The sequence below is a fragment of the Diabrotica undecimpunctata genome, chromosome 8 (assembly GCF_040954645.1).
Source record: "Diabrotica undecimpunctata isolate CICGRU chromosome 8, icDiaUnde3, whole genome shotgun sequence".
Lineage (NCBI taxonomy): Eukaryota > Metazoa > Arthropoda > Insecta > Coleoptera > Chrysomelidae > Diabrotica > Diabrotica undecimpunctata.
In genome coordinates, this window is record NC_092810.1 from 45,071,607 (window position 1) to 45,099,161 (window position 27,555).

The 27,555-nt window shown below is 34.5% G+C and overlaps 2 protein-coding genes across 2 annotated transcripts in view; both read right to left on the bottom strand.

Moving 5' to 3' along the window:
- Nucleotides 1-27,555, bottom strand: part of LOC140448794 (uncharacterized) — an 853,042-nt gene that overhangs the window by 787,727 nt on the left and 37,760 nt on the right. The window lies entirely within an intron of this gene.
- LOC140447488 (facilitated trehalose transporter Tret1-2 homolog) lies at nt 4-24,497 on the bottom strand. The gene is made up of 2 exons (XM_072540171.1): nt 24,210-24,497; nt 4-1,358 (listed from the first exon to the last, which is right to left on the bottom strand). The coding sequence occupies exons 1-2, from the start codon at nt 24,349-24,351 to the stop codon at nt 13-15; spliced, it is 1,488 nt and encodes a 495-aa protein (XP_072396272.1). The 5' UTR covers nt 24,352-24,497; the 3' UTR covers nt 4-12.

Consider the following 27,555-nt stretch of genomic DNA (forward strand, 5'->3'; position numbering starts at 1 on the left):
AAAAATAAGTATTTATTTATTTACACGGCTTTTAATATATTCTTGTATTTGTACAACAGTTTTTCCCTTTGTTTCCGGAATCATAAAATAAATAAATGTTGCTCCAGCTAGACAAAATACGCTGTACATCCAGATACACCAATGCAAACCTAGAAACTCGTTAATAATTGGGAAACTAGTCGTAACGCAAAAAAGGCTTGTGCCCATTACTGTCATAATAAATGATACACCTGCGGCTCTAACATCTGGAGTGAAAAGTTCTCCCATGATGGCCATTGGAATTGGACCAATTCCTAGGGAGTAAGTAATCATGTAAGCCACTACGCTGGTCAAAGGTAGCCACTGGAGTGAAGCAATTATTGGAGAGTTGAGGTGCTTGAGGTAAAAAAATCCACCCAACACGATAAGTGGTATAGAAGATCCTATTGTAGATATAAGAAGCATGGATCTTCTTCCAGTTTTCTCGACAATAAAAGAAGTGACTATAAAACTAAGAACCTTTATACAACCAACTACTATTGCCAAATGATTACCGTTGAATTTTGTGCCAGCTGCAATAAATATAGGTGCCATAAATTGGACCAAAACAGAAGCCCCTGCAAAAATTTGTATCATAGGAGGAACGAATGCTAAAAGTGTTGCGTACCTCTTTTCTTTCGTTGAGAATAAGGTAAATATATTACCGGAGGCGGAATTTGCTTGAAGTTTAAAAGCCTGTTCTATTTGGTACATATCGCCCTCAATTTCTTTATCATTTTTGTTGCTTCTCAACTTTTTAAGAGCATTTAAACATTCTTCTCTTCTTCCCCTAGATAGAGAATAGACTGGAGACTCGGGAGCACATGCGCAAAAAAAAATAAAAATTAATAATGGACTTAGTGCTAATAAAGTAAATACTCTGATTGTGAAAAATGATCCCACTACGTAGCTGAAAAGGCTACCTAAAGGTAGCATACAACCCATCAAACAACCGTATCGAGCTCGATTGTGATCTTCGCAAATTTCAGTTAAATAAACAGGTAAGATAGTTACAGATCCGTTAAAAAACATAAATATTGCGCATCTGAAGACGATAATACAATACACGTTCGTGCTAAATGCCAAGGAAACAATTGCTGTAGCCTCCCCTAAAGCCATGATCAGGATAGACCTTTTTCTACCGAATACTTCCGCTAATTGTCCCAGAAATAAAGATCCCGCAAGAGATGCTAATGGTGGGAAACCAGCAATCATCGATATTTCGTAAGTTGTTGCAATTCTTCCCAACGGATTGTCATCAGAAACGTTTGAGGTAATTTTTGGGATTACGGGTGACGTCCACACCAATTGGGTTCCAGCAACAGTGGCAACCATAGTCCCTTAAAATAAAATTATTATTACTCACGTAAAATGAAAAACAGTAAATATTGGACACGGACATTTTATACAGCATGAACAAATACGTGTTCTATTTAATAAAAATAAAAATAAATTCGTTGAAACAATGTTTGCAGTGTCAATAAATTTTTTATCAGCTCGACGGTAAAAATTCGATAGTTATTGATTCAAGTGGCCTATAGACAAAAATCAAGATACGTTTTGAATATAAAGAGTTCAGCTTTCGGATGCGGTTTATGTATTTGCCGCAAATATTCGAAATGCCGAATATGCCGAAAAAACTCAGATTTTATAAAGGTGTTAAATAAATAAACGTGGCGCGATTTTTGCCATTTTTTATGATTCTCACTAGATCAATACAATCTATTCCTTTCACTGACTGGCCACTATAAAGTTTTGATTACTAGTGCTTAAATTTTAAAACCTATAGCATAAAATTTTGATTTTGAGTTTTGGTAACAAATTTGGGGCATTTGAAATATGCTTAAAAAACGCTGTATTTAAAGTTTCACATAACAAACAATCTAAAACATTTAAAAAAATTTTCAATTACACTAATAAGTTTTTCAACTTCTGTAATAAACCAAGCCAGTAGGCAGATTGAGACCCCGAACTCGAACCGAACCCTATCACTCTTGATAATGGCTCCAAAATGGGTGCCGAAACGTCAAGTAATAAATTCTCAACGCGGTTCTTCCCGGGAACCAAGTAATTTTCATCATTTTCATTGATCGAATTCTCTCTAACGCATTAAGCTAGAAGTGATAGAAAAAAAAAACGTGAGTCTGTGATTATTATAGATAGAACTTATCATACATATAAAATTATGTATCGTTCACGGGTATTTGCATATTAAAGCGAATTCTACTTATGGATATAATACTTGTTTGGAGTTTAGAATACGCTAAATAGATATTCAATAAATAATGCGCATAAATATAATTTGACGCAGATGGTCTCGATAGTGACAGATACTTTGACAGACAATTTCAACTGATAAAATGATAATTGCCATTCCAGGTTAGTATTTTCAGACATTTTACAGTGAAAATTTAATTTTGTATTTATTGTTTTAAAAATATTTTAAATATCCCGAGATATACCGAGAATGAACAAAGACTAATATTAAAATTATTAAATTATTTTCAATTAGAAAAAGAGACAGGGACAACTTTATTATCAGTTTCTGCCTTTCGTGAAGTAAGTTTTAAATTATTCTAAAAAATATTAATAGTAGTTTAAAGACCATATATTTTAGCGTGTTGCCAAGGCGTTAGGAGTTTCGTTACCCATAGTAAGACGATTGGCAAATGAAGGCATTCAAACAGACGCCAGCTATACTCTTGCAACATGTGAAAATACTTCAGTATGTACTTGTATGTATTCAGTACTTCAGTATGTGAAAATCTAGGAACTTCATTAACCAATAAATATGAACGTATTATTAGAAATCGTGTATACAGAATGTTTAATGAAGGTTTGTATCAAAATATAGTTTGTTATAACCTACTAAAATATCACTAGTGTCTTTACATTGTTTTTTGTTCATTTTGGGCCAACATGTTACCCTTTATACTCTTCAAGAAAAACCTCTAATATGTAAATTAAAAAAAAAAATTGAATTTTTAAAGTTTTTACTCCACATTTTAAAAAACAACCTTTTCACATTTAGTTTATTACGATCCTGCAACTGTCAGATTTAACTAAAATGTCTTGCAATAACTCTCAACATTCTTAAAATCTTATATGACTTCAAAATTAGTGACGCACTGAAAGAAGGGTTTGGGACAGACTGTACCTGACTTAACAATGGCAAGTGCGACCTTGCCGAAACGTCGTCAAAATAATCGTTTTTACCAAAACCAAAATTATTAAACGCGGAGTCAAACCCGGAAAACTACAGAAAGCATTTATTCATTAAATGCTTATACGATAGAGCCAAAGTTACTTGTCCTAAGAAAATTCGTTCTCGGTGGAAAAACATTTGTTAACAACTGTTTTATTAAAAAATTATTATCCTTTATCGTTTATGAATAAGAAATTTTCAACAATCGACCGAATAGAACAGAACAACTTAGAACGAGATCCTACAGCATACACAAGGAATAATACGATGAAAATAACAATACCATACATAAAAGGATTATCAGAAAAACTTATAAGAATAGGAAATAATTCAACATTTCAACAACATTCAAAACAACAAACACATTGAGATCTATTTTGTCTAAAACTAAACATAACAATGAACAAAAAAGAACAAATAATTGCATTTATAAAATACCTCGTGAATGCGATCAGATTTATTTAGGTGAAATACCAAGGCCAAGGAATAATGAGCATAGGGTTCAATGGAATGATTCAAAAAAGAAACGGATGGTAAAAAGAGAAAATTTTAATTTGTTTAATTTACTGATGTTTGTATTTTGATAACGATTTCCAAATTTAAACGTCAATAAACGTACTTTAACCTTTAATTGTAGCTTATTTCCATTTACATATATGTATATATATATATATATATATATATATATATATATATATATACATTCCACCCTATTTCAACTTTTTTTGAGTTTGAGTTTTGAGTTCAACGATTTTAATCTTTCCTTTCAGCCTGTCTTGACTCTTGTTTCTTTCGACCCTGAATAGCTTTTGGGTTTCCGAGGGCAGACGAGATACTATATTTTCTTCACGCCCTCACTCCTCACGCCCCATAGGTTGGGGCGTGAGGCCTATTCCTTTTCACCTGTAAAAAAACCCACTGCAAAAAATACAGCCTTGGAACACAAATGGGAAAAACTAAGACGACGTAGCAAATAAACAAGGACTTTGTTCCTAATATTCAAGGGTGGAGAGCCAAGTCAGATGAAATCATAGCAGAAGTAGAGAAAGACAAGAAAGTACAAGCGGGGGTATCAATATTGATATAAAAAGACTAAACGTAAACCTGCAAAGCTGGAAACAAAGCAATGAGAGAATTATTAGAGTATCTATTACGTAAAAACAGTACGATCTCGAGATCATTGGACTATGTTCTTCTTGGAGTACCGGGCCCAAGTTTTAGGCGTGGTGGGTAGCTTCCACGACGATTTGCCAATATCGTTCTCGCTCTTTGAGTATTTACGTTAGGTATCAACTGCATGATCCTGTATCTGCTTCCTCTTATGCCCCAGATATTCAAGTTTACTCTTTTTTATTATCTTTATTAAGTCGCCTTCTCCATGACCTACTCTGTTCAAGACTTCTTTGTTTAAAATGTGTTGAACCCATGATATTCTAAGCATTCTACGATATAACCACATCTCGAAGGCTTCTAATTTGTTCATCACGTTAACCTTCATAATCCAGAGTTCAAATCCATACAGTAATACAGAATACACATAACATTTTAGGAACTTAATTCTCAGCTGTAAGTTTAGTTGAGAATTGCTCAGAACAGATCTAAGTTTCATAAATGCTCCTCTTGCAATTTCTATACGAGTTTTAATTTCTTTATCCGGATTTAGTGTCTCGTTTATCCAACATTCTAGGTATTTAAAATGGTTAACTTTTGTTATCGGTTCATTATTGACAATTAGTTGTATAGCGCCGAGGTCTTGTTTACTAACCACAAGTAACTTTATCTTTGTTGTATTTGTGCTTAGTCAGTTATTAGAGCATTCTCTAGTGACTAGATCTATAAGGAATTGAAGATCTTCTATACTTTCAGCTATGATCGCGGTGTCATCTGTACATCTGATGTTGTTAATAGTTTCTCCCCGATTCGAACTCCACATTGCCCTTCCAAGGCTTCGTTCAAAATTATTTCTGAGTAAACGTTAAACAAAGTTGGGGACAACACACAACCCTGTCTAACACCTCTTTGAATACAAATTGTCTGTTTCTTTGCCGTCTAACAGAATAGAAGTTTTTTGATCCCAATATAGATGTTGTAAAAGTCTCAGATCTTTATCATCTATTCCAATCATTTTTAGATATTCGACAGCCTACCATGTTAAACCCTATCAAACGCCTTCTCAAAATCTATAAAACAGACATAAATTGGTTTCTGTACTTCCCATGATCGTTGAAGTAGTGATAACATTGAGAACAAAGCTTTCCTTGTTCCCAATCCTTCTCTGAAACCGAATTGTTTATATTCCATTGTATCTACACATTTCTGCTTGATTCTATTAAGAATTATCATAAGAAGTAGCTTGAGAGAGTGACTCATAAGAATAATTAGTCTAAAGTCTTTACATGATGACGTATTAGGTTTTTTTGAAACTGGGATAAATCTAGACTCCAACCATATTCGTGGCAGTGTTCCAGTTTCGTATATGTGATTATAAATGTTTGTTAGTTCTGAGACATTGTAGTCGTCTAGAAGTTTGAGCCAGTCTGATGGTATTTGGTCGGGCCCTGGAGATTTCCCATTTTTTCTTTGTTTGGCGGCTTTCTCTACTCCTGCTTTTAAAATACTAAGACCAGTATTCGTATTCTTTGTAGTTTTAAGTGTTGGTCTCGTATCCAAGAAGAGCTCTTTTATGTAGTTGGTCCATTTTTTCCTTTTTTCGTTTAAGTCGAGAATAATTTTACCTTTGGAGTTTCTCATAAAGTGAGTTCTTTTTCTCTGAGTGTAGGTAATTTCTTTAAGTTTTTTGTTTATATTAAAATCGTCATGTTTTCTTTGTAGTTCTCCATCTCACGACATCTGTGTTCCATCCAGGAATCTTTTGCTCGCTTAACCTCGTATCTTATATGTCAATATATTTCTCTATATCGAGTCTCATTTTTATTTTTACAATTTCTTCTTTGCTGAATAAGCTCTAGTATGTTATCGGTCATCCAATTCTTTTTCTTTACTGGCTCTTTTTCTGATTTCAAAACTTCATCTGCTATGGTAACCATGTCGGAATGCAATATATCTATATTTTGTCAGATATTTTCTTGTTCAGATCTTTCTAGCTGTTTTTAATTTGATTATTTATCTTATTTTTGAACTAATCTGCTATATCGGCATTTCTTAGGAGTCGATTATTATGTTTTTCTGAGCTGTCGGGGTTTTTATTTTTTATTTTTTAAATTTTAGTTTGAATCCAGCAAAGAGCGGATTAGTTGCTGCGTCTGCACTTGAGAATGTTTTTGCAGATATAATACTGTTTCTAAACCTTCTGTTAATGATAAGGTAGTCGATTTGATTTCTGACTACCTATCCTTTTTGATCAGCTGGAGATTTCCAGGTATATAGTCGTCTTTTAGGTTGTTGAAACAAAGTATTTGCTATAATGCAATTCTCTTCTTGGCAGAACTGTATTAGTCTCTGCCCTCTTTCGTTCCTTTCTCCAAGTCCATACTTTCCGGTTATATCTTGTGTTATTTCGGCACCAAATTTTGCGTTGAAGTCTCCCATAATAATCGTAGCTTTATGTTTTTTTTGTGCTCCGAACTATATGCACCATCAAAAAGTGCATCAATGCAGCTCTTTAACGATATAAATAGATGCAAAGAAATTGTACTCTTGGGAGATTTAGAGCTTGGACAGGAAAAATACAAATGAGAAAGTCGTAGGTAAATAAAAACATGAAAAAATAAATGAAAATAAGGAACATTTATTCCAATTCTGCGAACAGCACTCTCTGAAAATTTTAAACGCATTCTACCATCTAAAAATATACATAAGTATACCTGGATCCAACCAACAAAAAACACCAAATCAATTAGATTATATATAATAATAGTAGTCTCCCGTTTTATACCGCTGTCGCGGCTTTGGGAGTATAGCAGGGTAGTCTGCTATACTATCAATTAGATTATATTATCACAAAACAAGAAACACACATACAAGTCGAAAACGTAAGAGTGTTAAGAGGGCCGGAGTACAGAACTGACTACTAGATGGTGAGAATAAAATCCACAAGGAAACTAAGTTCCTGTAGCTGGCTGTATACCACGTATCACAAAAAATTTTAAGTAAAACTCCTATATAAAAGGTATATAAATTAAAAACCCAAACGGGCTATGTTATGAAGACAAAACGTTTTCGGAAACCATGTTCCATAATCAGTGTCCTAAAATTATATAACCACTTTAATTAAAAAGAACATGAAGTTAAAATTTTAACCAAGGTTAATACAAAATGTAGTTAATACTTACTAGGTGTACATGTTTTGAGCCACTAAATATCGGGGTAAAAACCCGTTAAAAGTTATATCTTACAATTTAGATTACATTATTTGATATTATATTTTAAGATGCTAAAGTTATCAGTGGATATGACAATATGACGACGTATGACTCTTGATAGCAACTGATTTGAATGACAAAATTGACATGTTAGGACGGAAGTCCGAACAAAGCAATCATTGTAACTTAATATCTGTGTCTAAATATGATAGAAGCCATCAATATTTAAAAATTGAATAAGTTAAAGTTAAAATAATTTATCAGTAGCAACCATCAATGTTGTAGTATTAAATTGTGAATTTGTCCTGAATTTATGTTAAGAACCTGGAGAAAACTGCTTTATTGATTGATGTATGTGGAATTAATTGCGGTAAAGAATTGTGCGGGTACTGTTAGGCAACTAACTATACATAGGTCTATCGAATTATTGTGAAATCGGGATTCTAACAAAATGCCCTTTATGTTTTGTAACATTTGGTACCTAGAATATGCAGAATAGATATATGTGGGAAGTTGGATGCTTGAGACTTTATTGTTGATGGTTGAAATAGGAAAATATTGTTTGAAAATGATATTAAGTGAATACAATAAAATACTTTTGTAATGTGGTGTTTATGAGGTATTTAACTTATAACTTGAGCATAGAAGGCCCTATATGTTAAAAAACAACATTTGGTACCTGGTAAATATAAAAGAATTTTCTAGTTACAAGTTCATGAACATAAATAACTGATTATGTGTTATGAGATAAAGTTGGTTAGTTGTTTTATGTTAACAACTATATGAGACGATTAGAAATTGATGGTTGAAACGTGATTTTGTAATAAGTTGATCATGCGTTACTCAGCTTATAACTTAAAAAGAAGATGCCCTATCTGTTATAAAGCAAAACTAGGTACATGAGAAATATAAAAGGATAAGTTATAAGTTCATGAGCTTAAAGTGGGTAGACAAAGTTAATAAACTGTTGTTGTATATTGACAACATATGTAAGAACTGCAAAAGTAGAATGTTTGTAGGTGGCTCTGTTAAATTTAAGTAAAAAAGGGGGAGAATAAGTAATTTTAAAAAGTTGTGAGAAGAGGAAAGACATTAAAGGCTGAGGTCTACAGAGATCCGAAACCAAATCCTGTGGGGGCTATATGGGTAAGTAAAATAAGATGAGTGATGGAAAGGATAAAAAGGTGATGATCTTGTTGAAACAGATATGTGGGTGGTTTTTGTGATAAGTAGACTCAGCTTATAAGTTAAGTAGAAAATGCCTTATCTGTTATAAAGCAACACTAGGTACATGATATATGTAAAAAGGATAAGTTATAAGTTCACGAGCTTGAGGCGGGTAGAGAAAAGTTGATAGACTATTGGTCTATATAGACCTGAAGTGTAAGAGCTGCAGAAGTAGAATGGTTGCAGTTTCTCTGTTAAATTTAAGTAAAAAGAAAAATGAAAATTAAAATGAAAATGAAAAATGTGATGTTTTAAAATGTTGTGATAGTTGTGTCGAAAAGAAGTATGGAGAACATTAGATATAGGGATCAGACCTGAAATTTAGGTTAAATAGAAAGGAGTGCGGAAAGATAGAGATTTTGATGTATTGAAAAGAGGTTTTGTAGTGAACTAAGGAAGATGAATAATTGACGAACGAATAATGGTAAATGTAAATTTTATTGTAGAAGTAAGTTAAGGATATGGGTTATGAGAATAATGAACGATGGAGTCGGTGGAAGTCTCGATTGAATGAGACATGGCGATTAACAAAATTTGGACTTTTTTGTTTTTCTTTAATGATTTCAAAATCTTCGTATAGGTCTAGTTTAAGAAAGTTTTTTTAGGAGATATTGTGGATAAGTGATACATCTTCTGGGATATTGAGGGTGTGGTTATATTCTGTTAGATGTTGAAAAAAGGTGGAGGTGTTTTCTCTTTTTGTGTGCTGTAGAGAGCGTGAAGACAATGATCGACATGTTCTTCCTATGTAGGTGGCATCACAATCTGGAACATTTTAGTCTATAAACACCACTACGGTTTATATAATTGATGGGATCTTTAGAATTAGATATGTGTTGACCCAAATTATTGGTTACTTTAAAATAAACGAGGATATTTTCAACCAAACGTTTGATGAGATTTCGAATATCCCCAGAAAGACTCACGTGATGGTATGGAAGTAAAACATAATTGGGTTGGATGGTAAGGTCTCTGGGGAACGCAGTCTCCTGCAGGATTTTAAGGCGTCTTTTATGGATGAGTTTATTGATGATGTTGTGATCATATCCATTATTTACTGCTATTTGTCTGAGAATGTTAAATTCTTTTTTGTAGTTTGAATGTGAAAGTGAAATGGTTTCTAGGCGATGGATGTAACTATGAAAAGCTGCGTATTTGTGTTACATAGGGTGGTTAGACGAGAAGCGTATTACATGGTCAGTCTGTGTGGGTTTCCTATAGATACTGAAGTCGAAATGGTCATTTAATCTCGTAATGGCGAGATCGAGAAAATTGATTGACATGGAAGATTCTAGTTTCATGGTGAACTTGATATTGGGGTGAATTAGGTTAAATTTAAAAAGTAATAGTTCAGCTAAATTGGAGTTACTTGAAATAAAGACTAAACGGTCATCAACATAGCGAAACCAATGGAGTATTTCAGGATTTTTCATGATCTGTGTGGATTTTAAATGATCCATAAATACATCAGCTAATAGAGGGGAGAGACAGCTACCCATGGCTAAGCCATCAGGTTGTCTATAGTATTTGTTATTGAAGACAAAGAAATCTTGTTCTAAACAAAGTTGTAATAGTTGGATGATGGAGTTTGTAAAAGATAATGTAATGGAATTGGCTCTTAGAAGATAGTGAACCAGATTAATTGTTTCCTGTTTGGGGACAGAGGTGAATAGATTGCAAATATCAAATTAGAGCATAGTAATGTTGGGGTGAAGATTAATCTGTTTTAGGTGATTAACTAGATGACTGGTATTTTTGACTGAGAATCGAGGAAACTGGAGTGTTTATGAAACTAACAACTGGACGAATAAGAATGCCCTCCTTGTGTATCTTAGGTAAACCATACAGTCTGGGTGTCAAAGGGTTGCTTGGAATTTTATAATATGGTGCAAAATGTTCTGATAAGAAATCTGTAAAATGTTTGATATTTTCTTTTAATTTATTTATAAATTTTTTTGATGGATTTGAGGGTATTTAAGTGTTCATTGCATTTGTTTTGAGAGAGTTTACGGGAATAAGGCGTGAGATGAAAGTTTTGGTCAGTGAAAGAAAAGTTGATAGATGAGGGGGTGTTGGTATTAAGTGCTGTTGAAGAATCCTCAAATCCTTTCAAAATAAAATCAAATCCAACAATTTAATTATTAGCAATGCTGACAAGGATAACTGCCTAGTGGTTTTATACCAAACTTTATACAATAATAAAGTCTCTACTTTCCTCCATAATAACAACTTTATTTCACTAACAACAGACTTCTCTCAAAAGTTTATAAATAAATTAAAAGAAATAATCAAATATTTTACAGATTTCTTATCAGAACATTTTGCACCATAATATAAAATTCCAAGCAACTCTTTGTCACCCAGACTGTATGGTTTACCTAAGATACACAAGGAGGGCATTCCTATTCGTCCAGTTGTTAGTTTCATAAACACTCCAGTTTCCATTCTATCAAAATTTATATTGAATCTTATCAACAACATGACAAACTTTATTCCTCAATTCTCAGTCAAAAATACCAGTCATCTAGTTAATCACCTAAATCAGATTAATCTTCACCCCTACATTAGTATGCTCTCATTTGATGTTAGCAATCTATTCACCTGTGTCCCCAAATAAGAAACAATGAATCTGGTTCACTCTCTTCTAAGAGCCAATTCCATTACCTTATCTACTACAAACTCCATCATCCAACTATTACAACTGTGTTTAGATCAAGATTTCTTTGTCTTCAACAACAAATACTATAGACAACCTGATGGCATAGACATGGGTAGCTGTCTCTCCCCTCTATTAGCTGATGTATTTATGGATCATTTAGAATCCACACAGATCATGAAAAATTATGAAATACTCCTGAATATTCAGCTGAACTATTACTTTCTAAAATAAACTTAATTCACCCCAATATCGAGTTCACCATGGAACTAGAATCTTCCATGTCAATCAATTTTCTCGACCTCGCCATTATCAGATTAAATGACCACTTCGACTTCAGTATCTATAGAAAACCCACACAGACCGACCATGTAATACGCTTCTCATCTAACCACCCTATGTCACACAAATACGCAGCTTTTCATAGTTAAATCCATCGCCTAGAAACAATTCCACTTTCTCATTCAAACTACAAAAAAGAATTCAACATTCTGAGACAAATAGCAGTCAATAATGGATATGATCTCAACATCATCAATAAACTCATTCATAGAAGACGCCTTATAATCATGCAGGAGACTGCGTTCCCCAGAGACCTTACCACCAAACCCAATTATGTTTCACGTCCATACCATCACGAGAGTCTTTCTGGAGATATTCGAAATCTCATCAAACGTTCGGTTGAAAATATCCACGTTTCTTTTAAAGTACCCAATAATTTGGGTCAACACATATCTAATTCTAACGATCTCATCAATTATATGAACGTAGTGTTGTTTATAGACTAAAATGTTCAGATTGTGATGCCACCTACATAGGAAGAACATGTAGATCATTGTCTTCACGCTCTCTAGAGAAAACAAAAAGAGAAAACACCTCCACCTTCTCTTAACATCTAAAAGAACATAACCACACCCTCCATATCCCAGAAGATCTATCACTTATCCACAATATCCCCCAAAAAAACTTTCTCAAACTAGACCTATACGAAGACCTTGAAATCATTAAAGAAAAACAAAAAAGTCCAAATTGTGTTAATCGCCATGTCTCATTCAATCGAGACTTCCTCCCACTCAATCGTCAATTATTCTCATAACCTTCTACAATAAAATTTACAGTTACTATTATTCGTTCGTCAATTATTCATCTTCCCCAGTTTACTCCAAAACCTCTTTTCAATACATCAAAATCTCTATCTTTCCCCACTACTTTCTATTTAACCTAAATTTCAGGTCTGATCCCTATATCTAATGTTCTCCATGCTTCTTTTTGACACAACCATCACAACATTTTAAAACATCACATTTTTCATTTTCTTTTTAATTTTCATTTTTCTTTTTACTTAAATTTAACAGAGAAACTGCAACCATTCTACTTTTACAGATCTTACACTTCAGGTCTATATACACCAATAGTCTATCAACTTTTCTCTACCCACCTCAAGCTCGTGAACTTATAACTTATCCTTTTTACATTTCTCATGTACCTGGTGTTGCTTTATAACAGATAGGGCATTTTCTACTTAAGTTATAAGCTGAGTCTACCTATTACAAAAGCCACCCACATATCTGTTTCAACAAGATCATCACCTTTTTATCCTTTACATCCCCCATCTTATTTTACTTACCCATAAAGCTCCCACAGGATTTGGTTTCGGATCTCTGGAGACCCCAGCCTTCTGTAGTGTCTTTCGTCTTCTTACAACTTTTTAAACTTACTCATTCTCCCCATTTTTTACTTAAATTTAACAGAGCCACCTACAAACATTCTACTTTTGCAGTTTTTACATATCTTGTCAATATACAACAACAGTTTATTAACTCTGTCTACCCACTTTAAGCTCATGAACTTATAACTTATCCTTTTATATTTGTCATGTACCTAGTGTTGCTTTATAACAGACAGGGCATCTTCTTTTTAAGTTATAAGCTGAGTAACGCATGATCAACTTATTACAAAATCACGTTTCAACCATCAATTTCTAATCGTCTCATATAGTTGTTAACATAAAACAACTAACCAACTTTATCTGATAACGCATAATCAGTTATTTATGTTCATGAACTTATAACTGAAAAATTCTTTTATATTTACCAGGTACCAAATGTTGTTTTTTAACATACAGGGCCTTCTATGCTCAAGTTATAAGTTAAATACCTCATGAACACCACATTACAAAAGTATTTTATTGTATTTACTTAATATTGTTTGCAAACAATATTTTCCTATTTCACCCATCGACAATAAAGTCTCAAGCATCCAATTTCCCACATATGTCTATTGTGCATTTTCCAGGTAGCAAATATTGCAAAACATAAAGGGCCTTTTATTAAAATCCTGATTTCATACCAATTCATTAGACCTATGTATAGTTGGTTGCCTAACAGTACCCACACAATTCTTCACCACAATTCATTCCACATACATCAATCAATAAAGCACTTTTCTCCAGGTTCTTAACATAAATTCAGGACAAATTCACAATTTAATACTACGACATTGATGGTTGCTACTGTTAAATTATTTTAAATTTAACTTATTCAATTTTTAAATATTGATGGATTCTCTCATATAAGACACAGACATTAAGTTACAATAACTGCTTTGTTCGGACTTCCATCCTAACATGTCAATTTTGTCATTCAAATCAGTTGCTATCATCAAGTACTCGTAGACACTTCGTCTCAGGACCAGTAACTTCTTGTGGAGTTATACGTCGCCATGTTATCATATCCACTGAAAACTTTAACATCTTAAAATATAATACCAAAAATGTAATCTAAATTGTAAAATATAACTTTTAACGATTTTTTACCCTGATATTTAGTGTCTCAAAACATGTACACCTAGTAAGTATTAAGTGGTTATATACTTTTTAGGACACTGATGATGGAACATGGTTTCAGAAAACGTTTTTTTCTTTATGACATAGCCCGTTTGGGGTTTTTAATTTATATAAATTTTGTAAAGGATTGTTACTAAAATTTTTTTGTGATACATGGTATACAGGAACTTAGTTTTCTTGTGGATTTTATTCTCACCATCTAGTGGTCAGTTCTGCACTCCGGCCCTCTTAACACTCTTACGTTTTCGACTTGTATGTTTTTCTTGTTTTGTGATAATGTAATCTAAAATTGATTTGGTGTTTTTTGTTGGCTGGATCCAGGTATACTTATGTATATTTTTAGATGGTAGAATCCGTTTAAAATTTTCAGAGAGTGCTGTTCGCAGTATTGGAATAAATGTTCCTTATTTTCATTTATTTTTGCATGTTTGTATTTACCTACGACTTTGTCATTTGTTTTTTCTTGCCCAAGCTTTAAAATCTTCCAACAGTACAATTTCTTTGCATCTATTTATATTTTCGAAGAGCTGCATTGATGCACTTTTTGATGGTGCATATAGTCCGGAGCACAAAAAAAACATGAAGATACGATTATTATGGAAGACTTCAACGCCGAAGTTGGTGCCGAAATAACACAACATATAACCGGAAAGTATGGACTTGGAGAAAGGAACGAAAGAGGGCAGAGACTAATACAGTTCTGCCAAGAAGAAAACTGCATTATAGCAAACACTTTGTTTCAACAAACCAAAAGACGACTATATACCTTTAACTCTCCAGCTGATCAAGAAGGAAAGGTAGTCAGAAATCAAATCGACTGCATTATCATTAACAGAAGGTTTAGAAACAGTATTTACTATATCTGCAAAAACATTCTCAAGTGCAGACGCAGCAACTAATCTGCTCTGTGCTGGATTCAAACTAAAATTAAAAAAATAAAAAATAAAAGCCCCGACAGCTCAGAAAAAACATAATAATTGACTCCTAAGAAATGTCAAAATAGCAGATGAGTTCGAAAATAAGATAAATAATGAAAATAAAAAACAGCTAGAAAGATCTGAACAAGAAAATATCGGACAACATATAGATATAATGGATTCCGCCATGGTTACCATAGCAGAAAATTTGAAATCAGAAAAAGAGCCAGTAAAGAAACAGGATTGGATGACCGATAACATACTAGACCTTATTCAGCAAAGAAGAAATTGTAAAAATAAAGATGAGACTCAATATAGAGAAATATATCGACAAATAAGATACGAGGTTAAGCGAGCAAAAGAGCCCTGGATGGAACAGAGATGTCGTGAAATGGAGAACTACAAAGAAAACATGACAATTTTAATATACACAAAAAACTTAAAGAAATTACCTACACTTAGAGAAAAAGAACTCGTCAGTTTATGAGAAACTCCAAAGGTAAAATTATTCTCGACTTAAACGAAAAAAGGGAAAAATGGACCAACTACATAAAAGAGCTCTTCCTGGATACGAGGCCACCATTTAAAACCACAAAGTATACGAACACTGGTCCTAGTATTTTAAAAGCAGGAGTAGAGAAAGCCGCCAAACAAAGCAAAAATGGTAAATCTCCAGGGCCCGACCAAATACCATCAGACTGGCTCAAACTTCTAGATGACGACAATGTCTCAGTACTAACAAACATTTATAACCACATATACGAAACTGAAACAATACTGCCACGAATATGGTTGAAGTCTACATTTATCCCACTTTCAAAAAAACCAAATACATCATAATGTAAAGACTTTAGACCAATTATTCTCATAAGTCACTCTCTTAAGCTACTTCTTAGGATAATTCTAATAGAATCAAGCAGAAATGTGTAGACACAATGGGAAGTAAACAATTCGGTTTCAGACAAGGATTGAGAACAAGGGAAGCTTTGTTCTCAATGTTAACACTACTTTAACGATCATGAGAAGTACAGAAACCAATTTACGTATGTTTTATAGATTTTGAGAAGGCGTTTGATAGGGTTCACTATGGTAGGCTGTTCGAATATCTAGAAATGATTGGAATAGATGATAAAGATTTAAGACGTTTACAACATCTATATTGGAATCAAGAAGCTTCTATTCTGTTAGACGGCAAAGAAACAGACAAAATTTGTATTCAAAGAGGTGTTAGCAAAGGTTGTGTGTTGTCCCCAACTTTGTTTACCGTTTACTCAGAAATAATTTTTAACGAAGCCTTAGAAGGGCAATGTGGTGTTCGAATCGGGGGAGAAACTATTAACAACATCAGATGCAGATGACACCGCGATCATAGCTGAAAGTATCCAAGATCTTCAATTCCTTATAGATCTAGTCACTAGAGAATGCTCTAATAACTGACTAAGCATAAATACAACAAAGATAAAGTTACTTGTGGTTAGTAAACAAGACCTCAGCGCTATACAACTAATTGTCAACAATGAACCGATAACAAAAGTTAACCATTTTAAATACCTAGAATATTGGATAAACGAGACACTAAATCCGGATAAAGAAATTAAAACTCGTATAGAAATTGCAAGAGGAGCATTTATGAAACTTAATTCTATTCTGATCAATTCTCAGCTGAACTTAAAGCTGAGAATTAAGTTCCTAAAATGTTATGTGTATTCTGTATTACTGTATGGATTTGAACTCTGGATTATGAAGGTTAACGTGATGAACAAATTAGAATCCTTCGAGATGTGGTTATATCGTAGAATGCTCAAAATATCATGGGTTTCAACACATTTTAAACAAAGAAGTCTTGAACAAACAAAGATGACAAAAAAGATTAAACTCGAATATCTGGGGCATATAATGAGAGGAAGCAGATATAGGATAATGCAGTCGATACTCAACGGAAATACTCAAAGGTCGAGAACGATATCGGCAAATCGTCGTGGAAGCTACCCTTAAAGCTACGCTTAAAACTTGGGCACGGTACTCAAAGAAGAACATAGTCCAATGATCTCGAGATCGTATTTTTTTTACGTAATGGATACTCTAATATTTCTCTCATTGCTTTGTTCCCAGCTTTGCAGGGTTCCTTTTAGTTTTTTTATATCGATATTGATACTCCCGCTTGTACTTTCTTGTCTTCCTCTACTTCTGCTATGATTTCCTCTGACTTGGTTCTCCACCCTTGAATATTAGGAACAAAGTCATTTTTTTGGATTTGGGTTTTTTTATTTATACATCTTTAAAAAGGATCTTTACTTTAAATTTTTTGAGAATAAAATGTTACCTATAGTATCAACCGCAACCGCTACATCGAAATGATAACCAACCAGCAAAATCAAAACCACTGGAAATGAATCCACCAAAATGCAAGATTTATGCACTGCAAAACGACTTATCATAATTTTTATATAAGTTACGGCTTAGCCAAAATTTAACAAACCTGATCTACACTTCAGCCCAGAATCCTTTCTTCTTCTTCGCGTAGCATATCAGAATTATCTGACGTTGGCTATCACCATTGCGAAGGCTTCTCGATCTTCTGCAATATGGAATAATTGTCCTGCATTTGTTATCTGTGTCCATTCACGAATGTTTTTTAACCAAGGAACTTGTTTTCTTCCTACACCTCTACGGCCGTCTATTTTACCTTTCCTTTAAGGATATTTTAGTTTTAAGTTTCCAGACTACAAATTCCTAATAATTCAACAACCTATATGGAGAAAACAACAAAAGCCATTATCAATAAAACCTCTCTTCCTGTTGACATCAAAAAATCTCTAATTCCTCGTGAAAAGTCTTCAAGAACACCTCGAATATATAGCCACCCCAAAATTCACAAACCCGATATTCCTCTACGTCCCATTGTCAGTGCATATAACTGCCCTACACAACCATTGGCCAAGTATTTGGCCAAAACTCTACAACCTTTCGCCGAAAATGCTTCATCCTTCGTCAAAAACTCTTTTCATTTCATCGAACTTCTTAAACAATACCCTATATCACTGTCAGACATTCTAGTAAGTTTCGATATTGTCTCACTTTTTACAATTATTCCTATAGATGAAACTCTAAACATTCTGAAAACTAAGTACAGTATCCAACAAGACCACTTATCTCTCATTAAACATTGTATGTCCAACACCTATTTCATCTTCCAAAATCAATTCTACAGACAAATAAATGGTGCCCCAATGGGCTCCCCTCTATCTCCAGTGATTGCCAATATCTTTATGGAAGACTTCGAGACCCGAGCACTATCCACATCAATGCTCAAACCCACATGTTGGCTACGATATGTTGACGATACATTCGTCATTTGGCCCCATGGCAGGGATGCTTTGGTGTCTTTCCAAACCCATCTGAATGGTATACATCCTAGTACCCAGTTCACGATGGAGGTGGAAACTGATTCATCCCTACCGTTTCTCGATGTTTTCATAAAGAAACACCAATCCCAAGGTTTTTATTACTCTGTCTATCGAAAACCCACACATACCAATCGTTACTTGCATGCCAACTCTCACCACCCACCTTCACAAATTAATTCAGTCATTAATACCCTTGTATCCAGATCAATACGCCTTTCTGATGATGCAAGTAGATCCGCTGAGCTTTCTTGTTTAAAACAAGCCCTCATCCAAAATGGCTACCGCGAAAATCACATCAATAGGAGCATCCACAGACATCAATCTCCCACTCAATCTCAATCCAAAGACTCAGACCCTTATCATACGAAAGCGTTTCTTCCTTACATCAAAGGTGTCACTGACAAAATCGACAAAATTCTTAAACCAAGAGGAATAAAAACAATATTTACCCCCCAACAAAAACTTTCATCTCTTGTCCGATCAATCAAAGACAATATTCCAAATGAACAGCAAGGAGTTTATGAAATTCCTTGTGCAGACTGTCCCCGATCCTATATAGGCCAAACAAATCGTAGAATTCAAAATAGGATTTATGAACATTCCATTTCTGTTCGCAATTCCGATTCAATTTCAGCTCTCGGTCAACACCATCTTCATACAGGTCACAATATTGATTTCGAAAACTCCAGAACCATAGCCCCCATCCGCTTTTATAAACCAAGAATTATCCAAGAAACCATAGAAATAGAAAAAAGACCAAATTGCCTTAATAAAAGAGATGACGCCATACGGTTACCTTCTAAATGGAGACCTCTCATAAACAAAATATCGCCCCCTCCATCTTCGAATCAAAATCCCACTGTCGGAAATGTTCGCTCCAACTCTCGCGGCAATCCTCACCCTAACCCCCGCCTAGGCCACGTCACCATCGACGGTATAAATGAACCGTCCACTGGTCCCAGTCGTAGTAGTGAACTAGTGAGTGAACCAGAAGTGACTAGTGAGTGTAGTAGTGTCTGGGGGCTCGGGAGACTGAAATCTCGGAAGCCCTGAAGAAGACATCAGAGAGGATGTCGAAAGCTCGGCAAAATGGATATCGACGCGGTTCAACCCGGAAGACTGGTGAGTTTAATATTAATTTTTATAATAATATTAATCTTAGCTTTAAGTTTAATTGTACTAACCGCGGAAAACTTTCCGAACATATATATATATATATATATATATATATATATATATATATATATATATATATATATATATATATTTATTTATATATATATATATATATATATATATATATATATATATATATATATATATATATATATTAAGATAATATTAAATATCAGAAAAAGGAAGCTAATCAAAATGTTTAGAAACCTAGAATGAACTTAAATTTAGATTAAAGAAGTAATTTATAAGTTATATACTAGAGAATATTATAAAAAGTATTTACATGAGGACATCCTTAAAAAAATTAGCATAATTGTTTATTTAAAAGTTCTTATTTTGCAGCAATGTATTTTATTTGGTTATTTTGATAGTTATGATGTTATAAATAGATTAAGATGAGTAAATTTGTTATATTGGGACATTTTGTGAATGAATTGATATGGTATATAAGTGAAGTTGAACAGAAAGTGGACATTTTAAAGAATAATTATGGATTAAAATAATGTTATTTACTAATTTATATATATATATATATATATATATATATATATATATATATATATATATATATATGTTCTCATTCTGATCTGAAAAGCCTAAATTTCGATAAAAATTCGAAATAGAAAAAAAAGAACGTTCTAGAAGTTTAAAAATAAAACGTCAAAAAGTCTAATATATCAAAATAGAAAGAATCTAACTTCTTTTCGTTCGAGAATTTTCGCGAGCATTAAAATATCTATACACACACACACACACACACACACACACACACACACACACACACACACACACACACACACACACACACACACACACACACACACACACACACACACACACACACACACACACACACACACACACACACACACACACACACACACACACACACACACACACACACACACACACACACACACACACACACACACACACACACACACACACACACACACACACACACACACACACACACACACACACACACACACACACACACACACACACACACACACACACACACACACACACACACACACACACACACACACACACACACACACACACACACACACACACACACACACACACACACACACACACACACACACACACACACACACACACACACACACACACACACACACACACACACACACACACACACACACACACACACACACACACACACACACACACACACACACACACACACACACACACACACACACACACACACACACACACACACACACACACACACACACACACACACACACACACACACACACACACACACACACACACACACACACACACACACACACACACACACACACACACACACACACACACACACACACACACACACACACACACACACACACACACACACACACACACACACACACACACACACACACACACACACACACACACACACACACACACACACACACACACACACACACACACACACACACACACACACACACACACACACACACACACACACACACACACACACACACACACACACACACACACACACACACACACACACACACACACACACACACACACACACACACACACACACACACACACACACACACACACACACACACACACACACACACACACACACACACACACACACACACACACACACACACACACACACACACACACACACACACACACACACACACACACACACACACACACACACACACACACACACACACACACACACACACACACACACACACACACACACACACACACACACACACACACACACACACACACACACACACACACACACACACACACACACACACACACACACACACACACACACACACACACACACACACACACACACACACACACACACACACACACACACACACACACACACACACACACACACACACACACACACACACACACACACACACACACACACACACACACACACACACACACACACACACACACACACACACACACACACACACACACACACACACACACACACACACACACACACACACACACACACACACACACACACACACACACACACACACACACACACACACACACACACACACACACACACACACACACACACACACACACACACACACGCAGTGATCAACCCTGCCCCTAGGAACATGTGTATGGGATCCACACGTCCGAAGATCAAACCGGTCACACTTCGCTAATCGAAGTGGTACCTATCTGACCCCCAGGCTTTTCCACCACCCCTCCTCATCGTGTGACTTACGTGAGGAGGCTTATGATCTGAAATTTACTTAAGATGCCCTGGGTACTAGGACATCCTCGGTTTTTAGTGAATGTGGTTATGCCACCTAACTGTAGGGGTAGCCACATCTAGGCTTTTCTCCCTATTTACTTTATTGACTCTATTATTGATTTTACTCTAGCTTTATGTCGGGACTTGAGTCCCTAAAAAAAAGAAAAAAGAGCGTGTCTTCCGACCATAGAGCCATCAGCCTGAGCTAATGACTCTATGTCCGGAAAAGAGTGTGTGCTCGGTCACTCAGCCGCCGATTTGGCAAAATAAATTTTGTTCTCCTCGCCGGCTGAGCACCCGAGAGGGGTCCGGCCACCAATCCCATGTATGCCGCACATGACCTTAGTGCTCGGATTTCGCGAGTAGATCTTTCATTTCGATCTGCCTTAAGCGTCTAGTCCGCGGAGCGGTATATAGAAATATAGAAGGCCTGGCGGGCCCCTTCTATATTTGCTATATAAGGTAAATTTACGGTAAACGGTTTAATGAAAAGTATGAATATATCAATATGAATTTACGTTATTTAATCAGAAAACACATTTTTTTTTGTGGACTTCCTTGTGGCTTCGGGACTATAAAATGCCTGGGCTATAAAATACGCTGTTACGTTGAGCGTGGCGGGATTAAATTTTGGAGAAAAGAGAACTGTCACAAATAATTTTTAAAAAAAGTCAAGTTTTTGTTAAATATTAATAGAAAAGAAATCAAACAAACAATACTATATAAATTATTAATAGTAGAAGTCAATCACAATAAAGAAGAAATAATATTTTACAGAAACTCAAGTATAAATTTTAATAAGAAGAAAAATAATTTGAAATGGTGGAAGTTGATAATTGAAACATTGTGGTCTATTTTGGAAAGCCCTTTCATAAAAAGAAGAATAAGCAGAGACTGATAACTGAGACATTGAGTGACGATTAAAAACTTTATTTTGGAAAACAATTTCATTCAGGCATTCAGTGACAGAAAGGTACCAAATTTTGTACAGTATTATTTAATTATTGTAATAAGAACTTCAGAGAACATACTAATTCTTTTAGAATTGCGACAAAAACCCTAAATTTGACATCAGTCTTCTTTATCTCTCTACCATAAGTAGTCATCCATTTTTCGCCAGTGTTATTGTTCAGAGCGTTTGTTAATTTCTCGTCTATTCACACGAACAATCTGCATTTTGCTGAGAATGTCAATTTTGGCATCTCAAAACAGTTTCAATAAAATTGACCACTCCTACCACCGGTCTATTCCTAAATGCCATTCGTAAAAAGATAACAAAGAAATTGTAAACACCATAAAGAACAGAACATTGGCTTACTTCGGTCACGTAAGGCATTTAAATACATATAAATACCAACTTCTACAGTTGATTATATAAGGCAAGATTGAAAGCAAGGGAGGCCCTGGACGCAGATGTATATATTGGCTAGTTAATCTTAGGAAATGGGCTGGTCTAACGTCAATTGGTCTTTTGCGAGCTGATATTATAAGAATAAGATGGAGCGATGTGGTCTCAAACATCACTAGAAGATAGGCAGCTTTAGAAAAAGAAAAATATACGAAAACTCACTGGACAACTCACTAGTAGGTCATGTACTAAAAAAAATATTGGCAATGATACGAAAACCATCTTTACGGTGAAACGTACGGGAAGGAGTCCCTTTAGATCATCCCCCAGAGATTTTATTAGATGATTGGATGAAGTGAAAGGTGACCTGAAAATGATGAATGTAAGACAATGAAAGAGAGGGATATAAGAGAGGTCTGAATAGAACAAAAAACCCAGACAGACAAAGACCCAACCATTTATATTCCCTCTCACTATACGTGCGGATGATGGACAGGAGTAGGTACTTTAATTTTCAGAACCGATGATCTACTGTTGATTCATAACTACAAGATGCACTGTAACAAGTGCACTGTCTATTGTACACTTTAGAAACATATTAATGAGATACCAACTACTGAAAATTTTTGTTTTCAGTATTTTCGTTTTAGATAAATGAACTACATTCACGGAATCGGAAACAGTCGAATTCATCACTTATTTAATGAGATACAGTTTGTACATATATGAAAGTAAACGTAAATAAACAAAAGTTAGAATTACCTGAAAGAACTGTCATGATCAAGAAAAATGTGTCCGATTTAGCGTCTTGGTTTTGAGGCTTAAGTTGAACGAGGTTGTTCTTTTCTGTATTGTAAGGCACATACTCTACCCCACTTCTTTCACTGGGCTCCAACTCGGTCATAACGAGACGGTTTTTATATTCAAAAATTATATTCCTGCTCTCAGTAGCACCTTATTCACTGCAAGCTTTGAAACACTGTTTCATTATCCCATTTTTATATGACAATATTTTTTTTATTAATTGATAAATGTTGAAAAAGAGATTAACCATAATTTAAGTTTACAATACAATAAGTTTTTTTGCTTGTAATAATTTTTTAAATACCATTTTAGCTCCCGTTAATACACGGATTCTTATATAATAAGAGTATGGACATACTATTTTTAGGCCATAAATTGAACGTAAAGATGACTCTGCAAAATACTTATTTGCGTACAGATATCAGACAATGGGAGTTTTTTTATCTTGCTTTTTTAGCTTGACAAAAGAATAAACTGACAAAAACATTTATTTACCGAAAGAAAACAATTTAGTATATCGCATTGTTTATCACCAACACATTGCCAGTTTCGATATGAACGTATGGAAAACACTCCGGGGATTTAGCAGCAAGACAGACATTTCTATTCATTCGATCAAGCTTCTCTTAAGCTTGGTTTGTAATTTAGTATTGTTTTAATTAGTCAATTTCCATCCATTGCGTTTATATACTTTTTTTGATTAATTTTTTTAATTATATTAATTTAGTTCTTGCACTACTGCTTTATTTTTTGTGTTTCACATTTTTGTAATGATTTCAATTATCGGGTTTAAGACAATAAGCTTACATAAGATTAATAATTGATTATGGTTGTACACTTTATGGAACAGCCAATAAAACAAATTTACGTAAGCTGGATATTATACAAAACAAATCACTCAGAATATGTCTGGGAGCAATGAAATCTACACCAGTTGAACCGTTAAGAGCTGAAGCAATCGAACCTCCATTAGAACTGAGAAGATCATTTTTAGCTGAAAAAATGATTAAAAGTTGCTGAAGAAAAACTCACCATTCATTAGCAGCATATATAAATTAAACGAATACGACCTAAGTAAGTCTTTTTGGATTCATAAAACCTCTCCTCCTATTTGTTATGGATTAAAAAACGTGACCTTAAAACCACAAACAAAGGTAGAGACCGACTACTTTGGTCACTTTGTTTCCTGTGATGTGAATATACCCCTTTATTCGGAATTAGCATCGTTTAGTAGTATAGTCATAAATCAAATTTAAGAAGAACATCCAAACTACATCACTATATACACTGATGGATCAAAAAACACCGATGGTACAGGTTGCGCTTTCGTAATACCTAAACGTATACAGAAAAAATATAAGTTAAACAAAAACACATCTATTTTCACAGCTGAGGCAATAGCAATTCTAAAAGCACTAGAATATGTTCATCTATTTCACTAGAATATATTCCACTAGGAAGAGGACCAGAATGCTATAATCTTTTCCGATTCACTTTCCGTTCTTAAAATTTTAAAATCAAACCCAAACACAACTAATGACATTATTTTTTGCATCCAAGCAATACTCAAACATTTACAAGATCAAAATAAATATATAAAATTTTTCTAGGTCAAAGCACACGCAGGAATAACAAACAATAAAATTGCAGATTAAATTGTCAAAGAAAGCATAGTAATGGGGAACAAATAAATTACGAATTAACTGCAGACGAACAAATAATCATAGCAAAACAGAGAATGATGAAGAAATGGTCCTATTTATGGCAAGAGTACAGCTTTACAAATCCAACACGTTAAACCAGACTTGAAACCAAATTAAGGAGAAAACCTTGGTACAATGAGTACGATTACAGTCGAAAAAGTATAACTACTATCAGCAGAATGAAGTTTGGTCACGCATGTTATCCACCACATTTATATAAAATAAAAATACTTGAGAGTGATCTTTGTGAAGCCTGTAATAAAATCGGTGACCTAGACCACATCTTTTTTGATTGTTTAGAATATAGAGCTCAATCTAATGAGCTTTTCAGACAACTTTTAAAATTAAACATTGAAAGCCTATATTATATACTGCATCTTCTTGCTTTAGACAGAAAAGAAATTTACGATTGTTTGCTGTCTTTCGTCAGAACAACAAATATACAAATATAACAACCTTTGTTAATACCTGATGTCTTTCCTTAATGTACGAATACCTATCTGTCCGTGGCCTACCCTTTATCGTTTATAAAAATGCCCTGATTGGTCCCTGGGAGAGAAGAGTGTAATCTCTGTGTAATCCTTGTATCTGTTTTTAAAAATTTGTGTCTGGCTGTGTGGGTATTTACCCTAAAGCCAAAAAAAGACGATATCGTCCCATGCTATCAAAAAAATAATTCCCCGCCTCCTTCAGTCTAATGATAATTTTTTTTCAAAAATTTAGTTTACTTTTTCTGCTTAAAAAAATCTTGTAAGTATTATGTTCGTGTTTCTAGAGGAATACACGGTGTTAAAATTTTATGTTTATTTGGTTTTTGCAAGTAATATTTGAAACAATGTCGATATTTGGATGAAAATTGGTATTTGGGTATATTTTGACATGCAAAATTCTAATATGACCTCAGTATTGGATTAGTTGTAGAGTGCGGTACCTACATTTTTTTTACTTTTTGTAGAAGGTAGAAATGAAAACGAATACAAAAAGTTGCATAAGACTATACTAAGGGAGATAAAAGGAGCAAAAGAAGCATGGCTGACTGAGAAATGTACGGAAATTGAAACACTACAACGCAAACATGACGATTTCCATATGCACAAAAAAATTAAAGAGGTACAGAACACCAGAAAACAACGCAATTCAGGTATAGTTGTAGACATTGAAGGTCAGATTTTGACTACAATTGAAGACTAATTACGTATATGGAAAGAATATATGCAAGAAGTATTCGAAGATGGCCCTATAGCCTAGAAATAACAAACGACGAAGTGACTATGACCATTAAGCGGATTAAAGATCGAAAATCACCAGGATCTGATGAGGTGCATGGTAAAATTTTAAAGCTGAGGTACACCAAATCTCAGCTCTTACGAAGCTATTCAACAACATCTACGAGACTGGTTACTTACCAAAAGACTGGCTACTATCAATATTCATTCTACTTCCTAAAAAAGCCAACGCTAGAAAATTTGAAGAACATAGATTAATTAGTTTGATGAGCCATGTACTTAAAGTACTCCTTACTATCATTAGTTTGCACGTTCTAATACAGAGAGCCAAGGATGTCAACTGGTATGTGTATGCATGTTTTATTGATTTCGAGA

Coding starts and splice junctions, on each gene's coding strand:
- LOC140447488 (XM_072540171.1), bottom strand. CDS start 24,351: ATGACCGAGTTGGAGCCCAGTGAAAGAAGTGGGGTAGAGTATGTGCCT. Junction 1,359..24,209: donor GATCATGACAGTTCTTTCAG/GTAATTCTAACT, acceptor TTTTATTTTAAG/GGACTATGGTTGCCACTGTT.